The sequence below is a fragment of the Malaya genurostris genome, chromosome 2, assembly GCF_030247185.1.
Source record: "Malaya genurostris strain Urasoe2022 chromosome 2, Malgen_1.1, whole genome shotgun sequence".
Classification (NCBI taxonomy): Eukaryota; Metazoa; Arthropoda; class Insecta; order Diptera; family Culicidae; genus Malaya; species Malaya genurostris.
Window position 1 is genome coordinate 27240062 of NC_080571.1, and position 6932 is coordinate 27246993.

Below are 6932 nucleotides of genomic sequence, written 5' to 3' on the forward strand. Positions count from 1 at the left end.
GAGTTATCTCTAATGGCGTTTTTCATTGAGAAACACTGGTGGCGTGGATTGCTCTGGTTTTGCACTTTCGAGCAGAAATGGCAATGAAACACCGTCAAAATATTGCATTTCTGCTCGAAAGTGCAAAATCAGAGCAATCCACGCCACCAGTGTTTTTCAATGAAAAACGCCATAAGATGTAAAATGATTCACCTGTACTAGTACAACAGAGATAGCACCGCACTTTCCTCCCACTACTAGTGTCTATGTCTGTCACTATTTCGTGACATTAGTGGGAAATAGTTAGGAAATTTTTAATATTGTGGAAATAAATTGAATTTATTTTCTTCAAAAGCTATCCACTAAGCGCTGAAATAAGCATTTTCTTTTGAAAATGTGATATTCGTGTTTATCGATTACCCAATTTGCTTAGTATTGGTCGTCTTAAAGGTAAAAAATCAAAATCGGAAGCAGATAAATTATTCCTATGACATCGAATAGCATACTGAAATCAGAAAGAGATATGGAATTGCCCGAGTTTATAACAAAACTTATTCTCAGTTTAATGTTACTACCAAATAACGAAACCAAAATTGAAACGCATAATCAGTCATTGATCTGCCCTGATATTACTGAAAACAAATACACCGCAAACAAGGGCTAAAAATAGAATGGGCAAAACATCCTCGGGAATTTACATTTTAGTTGATTTTCTCGCAACAACAAAAAGATTATCTTATAGTTTCCTAAAAATATTAATAGTTTCCTAAACATTTTATTCAGATCCGACTTCCGGTTTTGGAACTAAAGCGTGATAAGTGGAAAATTACCCATTTCATGAGTAGATTTTCACAAGCGATGGTCAAAAACAGATAGGAATCCCACAAAACTGTCTGATAAATTCTTCTAGTTTACAGAATTTGTTAGTTTGTGAGCATATCAACTTAATTAAGGGGGAGACCTTTTTCTGTTCCGGCAGTACCGAAAGTAGTGAAGAAAAACTCCAAAAATAGAACTCACTTCGATTTCTCAGCGATGCTTGGGCCGATTTTTAGAAATCCTGGTTTAAATTAAAGCTACTGTGAAATTCCGACTTCCGGTTCCGCAGTTATAGTTCGAAGTCAAAGTTTTCAAACCGCCATATTGAATGAATTCATGAAATGGTGTGCTTGTAATCTAATGTTTCTCGGTTCAAGTCGCGCTGTTTCTATCGATATTTTTTGTTTTTTTTTATCCCAATTTGATTTCAATCCATGTAATTTTCAAATCACACAATTTCCATGTTCTTGAATATAAATTCGTGTGAAATACGACGCTCCATTTATGTTCATCTTATGAGATGTAAAATCACAAGATTTTTTTGAACTGTGTCTATATTGATATATTCAATAGAAATTTTGCAATTTTCGCAGCAAGATGTTTTCAATACAATCAAAAGCCTGGATATATAACAAAACTCAGCTCTGAAGATGTAGATTTGGAACTCTATCTCACAATCACACAATCGGAACTATTATTTGAAAGAATAAAGAAAGAAAGTGAAAATATTGATATCTGGGTATTTAGAAACATTGGGCCGTATGAATAAAACGTAGCATGCTTGAATTTCGGTAGTAAATGCTACGTGTGGATCACGTTCCTGTCAAAACATGCTACAAACTGTAGTATTTACTACAAGTTCCGCTAGGTAGCTCTAGAGGTTGCTACTCGTGTGTTTGCTGATAAAGTGAAGTACAGAAATTAAAAAATAGGAATTTTTACAGATGTAAGTACGATTCTTGCTTTGTGCATGCTTATGCCAGCTTTTCCGGCTCTGTGTGAGTAGCATTAACTACATGTTCGAACTTGTTTTTTATTCATACCAAACCGCGTTATACTCTGTGGACTTTGTTTTTGAGAAGATACTACAAACAACAGACTTTACTACATTTTATCCATACGGCCCATTGTTCCGTATGAATAAAATGTAGTAAAGTCTGTTGTTTGTAGTATCTTCTCAAAAACATAGTCCACAAAGTAAAACAAGTTTGGTTTGGTTTAAATTTCTCTACTTCACTTCATCAACAAACACACGAGTAGCAACCTCTGGAGCTACCTACCGAAAAATTGTAGTAAATACTACATGTTCGAACGTTGTTGTGTAGTAAAGTCTCTGGTTTTGACAGTAACGTGATCCACATGTAGCATTTACTACCGAAATTCAAGCATGCTACGTTTTATTCATACGGCCCATTATGTCTATTCCAAATGAGTCTTCATGGTTGATTCGTGTGCAATTAAATAGCTTCAGGAAACTTAAAAAAGAGTTAAAAAGAAGTTGTTGAGGAAAATACGGCGCCCCGCTCGCATCAAAACAGTCTGTTGCTAGAACTATGTAACCGTTGTATACAAAAATACGAAGATGAAGAAACAACAAACCCCGTTACAGAAATCTAACTTCAGTCAATTGCAATGCGCCCCTGTACCATGGAAATCAAGGCGCCCCATCAACAAAGTCAGCGACTAACCAATGAAATTTGAACAACTACAGTTTAAACTAATATTTTATGTTCGGAGGTGCAATAGAACTATCCGTTTAATAGTATCGATCGTTTCCGGGAATCTGCGTCTTCGAAAGGGGGAAATAGCTTTCGTCGTCCAAAATCGAAATCTGTGCGTCAGTATATTCCGGGGCTCATGTCTTCTTTCGGCACTTTATTCCGACTCTTTTCAATGTTTTTCATATGTACAGTTGAACTTTTTTGAGGCATCCCGTTGCCTCAGTGAATCCTTGTTGTTGAAGGCACGAGAAAAAGAACGAAATCCTTTTGCGTCCATAATTTGGCTGGTCTTCCACTAACTTTCTTGCGAGCAGTTATTGGGGATCTTAGGATATGGTAAAGAGTCGAAGCCGCAACATTTTCGTTTTTAAAATGTTGTACCGTATACTTTTGCCGAGATTTCTGAGCACTTCGTAGAACTGTACAACGCGCTCGCGAAATACTTCTTGTTTCGACGGCATTTTGAGCAAAACTGAGCAAGCATAAACAAAACAGAAAATACTAGCAGAAAGAGGAGAGAAAGAGAGAGAGAGAGAGAGAGAGAGAGAGAGAGAGAGAGAGCAAACACATACACACTCTTATTTTTTTCTGAGCTCGTTTGTTGTTAAGCATACAGGCTAACATCACTATCAAACGTTGGCATTACGTAAGGTGATAGTCACCACGATTTAATCACCTTCATGTCAAAATGGAGGTGATAGCAATTTAGTTATCACTTTCAGTAGTGATTTGATTTTTTGAGAAGTGGCTTTATAAATTATTGTCCGTTAGGTGAATTTTAAGCCACTGATATAAACATATCCTACCAATATTGGTCGGAGAGGACAATTTTTCAATAAAATTCGACTGATATTGTGTCAAAATTAAATACTAAAATGAAAAGTAACTTAGTTTATATAGTTTAAAGAATTCATAGAATGACCGGTAGTATTTATCAATTAAATCAATTCATTTATGTTGTTATTATTATTTGAAGGAATATCATTGGGGTATACGTAGAGTCAAAGATCAATTGCTTTCTGGAAAAGTGATAAGTTTATTAATGTAGACATCTCCTGTTGCGCATAACGTAACAACATAAAAAATCTATACTAACATTTTCAGTAGAATTAGATGGTCGTGACTTAGTGAGCGACATATCAGCCTCGTTCAACTGAACGAGTAAAAAAGATTAAACTGCGTTCTTAATTTTCTTCTTGTGAGTTGAACTAAATAAGGCGATATTTTTGGACAATTAGCTGCTGCTAATCATAGTGGATATTCGTAGTACCGGTGGGAAAAATTTTCAAAATGGAACTAGGATTTGAAAGCTCTGTGAAATGCCATAATCATAAAATGAATGAAAACTATACACAAAATTATTTAACGGATCTTTCTCATTCGAGAGGAATGCCATCCGTTGTGAAACTTCAAGAAGATCTAACAATTCATGTCATTTCAAAGCTAGCAAATTTATTCCAAAGAACTGACTGTGACATTGATTTCCATTGAAAAATAAAAATCGGCACTGAATTAAACCAACAAGTGAATTTTTTATTTGTTTGTGCGCAGTTTGCCATACTCGCCGGGCAATTTTTTTCAACGTTACTCTTCGATCCATACAAATCATCATTGATAAACATGACTCGAATTAATGGAAAGGATTGAAAACTATAGGAATAAAAATTTCGTCACTTTCACATGTTACGCCTCCTAATATCAACGGTATACGCCACATTCATATTTTACTGTTGAAAAATTGACGTTTCTTGACAGGTGATAAATGGAGTGAAGTTGGCTCAATCACCGGTGATAGTGATAGTAAAAGTGATCACATTCGGTGATTCCTAACATTCTGGTGTTCACCTCTTTATCACCGGGAGGTGATAGTCACTTATCACCTTACATGATTCCACCCCAGGCCTCGAAAAAATTCCAAAATTTTAGTTGCCAACCGTTACAGCAAGCTTCATTAAAATCTAAGAGGGAGCGGACAACATTTGTTAGCGAGTTAGCGCGAAATTCGTCTAATACTTCTTATTTCGATTTCAGTTTGTTAACATTGATCCAGCCTTGCTGAGAAATTGAAGTGATTTCTGGTTTGAAGTTCAAATATTTTCGGTACTTTCGGAACCGAAAGGAAGGATCCGGTATACCCAAAATCAATGTATTTGGTAGTCCACAATTCAGACCTGTCCAATTGAAGAATTATACGGCTAGTTGGAAGTATTTGGCTCGATTCATCCGTGTCATGTATAAACACACGTTCTTGAAAATAAAATTTTTGAACTTATCATCTTGTAATTCTAAAACTGGAAGTCGAATTCGGATCAAATCCGGTGGAATCATTCGAGCCTAAGTTTGCGAAAATTGGTGGAGCGCTCTGTGAGAAAATCGAGTGCAATTTGTAATTTTTTTTTCGCATTTTATCTCGTAACTCCGGATTCGGAAGTCGGATCCAGATGAAATTCAATAGCAGACTATGGGATCAAGAGGGGCCAATTAATTTCCCTGCAAAAACCGACAATTGTTTCTGCAATATCTTGTAGACACAACGAAATTTTCAGCTTTTGAAGTGTTGGGAAATTCGTCAAAAGAATCAATAATTACCGTTCATAATTCTAATTTTCTATCAATAGTTGAATAAAGCGCACGAGCTGTTGATGACATTGTATGCACTGAAAGCCCATACCGATCCGATCTCCGTACGCGCATTCTATTGATCGTAAAAAATAACTGAAATCCGAGTGCATTCCTGCCCTACTCGACGTATCGGTGGTGGCCTCTTCTGTGCCGGAGCAGCGTAAAACCTTAGTAGCCGCCAGGCAGAACGAAATAGAGATTTGAATGATACTCTAGATTGTGGGTTGAGAGTGCGACCCGGTGCCGGTTTGCCCCATGTTCATTTGTCCGCCGAGATCGGCGACGGATAGCTCATGAATTATGCCCGGGATGCCCCTGGGGGGGAAGCTCGCTTTGTGTGAGTCCGCATGCTGGCCGCCGATTGTCCCGGTGCGATCTTGGCGATCTTAAAGACACATTGTTTCGACTGATCTGGCATCCCCCCAACCCCTTGGAGCGTGTGTTGTTCGGGTTTCGGTTCTATTTGAATTCGAACCATTCGCGCAATCTCAATTTCGATCAGAACACAGCACAGAGAACGGGGCAACGAAATAGTCCAGCTCCAGCTCCGTTCGAGCTCATTTTCCCCGGACTAATGATGGTGACTAATTGAGTAAGAGCATCGCTCCAGGAGCAACCACCGTCACCGCTTCGGCAGCTGTGGAAGGAGACGGAACGTCACGGTGACTGCACTTTACTGCCATCAATCCGGAGCAAATTGGCCACACTCTCGCTTTGGCTCGGTCGTCATGTGGTGGCATGGCATTCCTTTCCTTTTGAGCCACACCAGAGCCATCCAGAATGGCTCGTACAGAGTTTCCACCTTCCACCACGACATGACGAGTTAAGTCACAGCTCAAAGAGCTGCCTGGCAAGTGGCAATTTTCCGTGATCGCGGCGGTGCTGATGTGATTTACTGCTTGAAATGGATCGTTTCTGCCGTCTGTGGGCAGTGCTGTCAGCTTAAACCAATTACTATGTTCATGGTGACAAATTCTAATCGGTTTCGAAAATTTCAATAATTGATCAGAATCATTTCAATTCAATTCTAATATTTTCTTACATCGGAACAAGAGTTTGGTCTGCCCGGCATCACTCCACAAATTGACTACTCGGAACTGCAAACGGCTCGTGTCCGGACGCGGCGCGGTGATGATTCGTTGAGTTGACGTGACGCCATGGCTGGCAGTTGAAAAGCACTAGAAAACGGTCCACGTTGATGATCACCATAGCTTTTTCCTCAGGCCACTGAGTTCCTGTTTGTGTCCATCCGGCATCCATCTTATTCCGTGGGTGCACCTATTCGAAGGAGGAGGGAGAAGGGGGCGTTCATACACCACACGCGGATTTGCTTGGCCGACCGACAGCCACTCGGACTCGGAGTTAGTTATGACTGGGATGGTTGATCTTTTTAATTGTTAGGCATCATTATCATTATCGTCATCGTTCCTTCGGTTGGGGTAGTCACCGGTTGGCACGGATCGGCACTCGGTCCTAGGCGGGAAGCTGACGCCGCGATGTTGTTAGTTCGGGCCAGGCGTGCGAGACTGATACGCGCCGTTGATCATCCGATTCGGCCGCCGATCGATGAGTGGATGGTCGCTCTTTGAGACACGATATGGGCCGGAGCATAATTGTATCATTTTTTTTTTCTCTCTCTTCCCTTCCATTTGCGATTACTTCTGGACCTGGACGCAGATGGCCCGGAGATGGGACAAGCTCGGAACAATTGGGAGGAGGTGGCACAACTTTCGCGGTTCGGTCCGGTGCGATTGGGGATTGAGGAAACATTGCACCAACGACAAGAAAACG

General features: G+C 39.8%; 1 protein-coding gene across 1 annotated transcript in view; it reads left to right on the forward strand.

Annotated features, from left to right (window-relative positions):
* LOC131427254 (uncharacterized) overlaps positions 1 to 6730 on the forward strand; it is a 45096-nt gene extending 38366 nt beyond the window's left edge. Inside the window, exon 6 of the mRNA XM_058590268.1 lies at positions 6543 to 6730. Coding sequence (XP_058446251.1) covers positions 6543 to 6730 — 188 coding nt within the window. The remainder of the gene's footprint in view (positions 1 to 6542) is intronic.
* Positions 6731 to 6932: the final 202 nt, after the last annotated feature.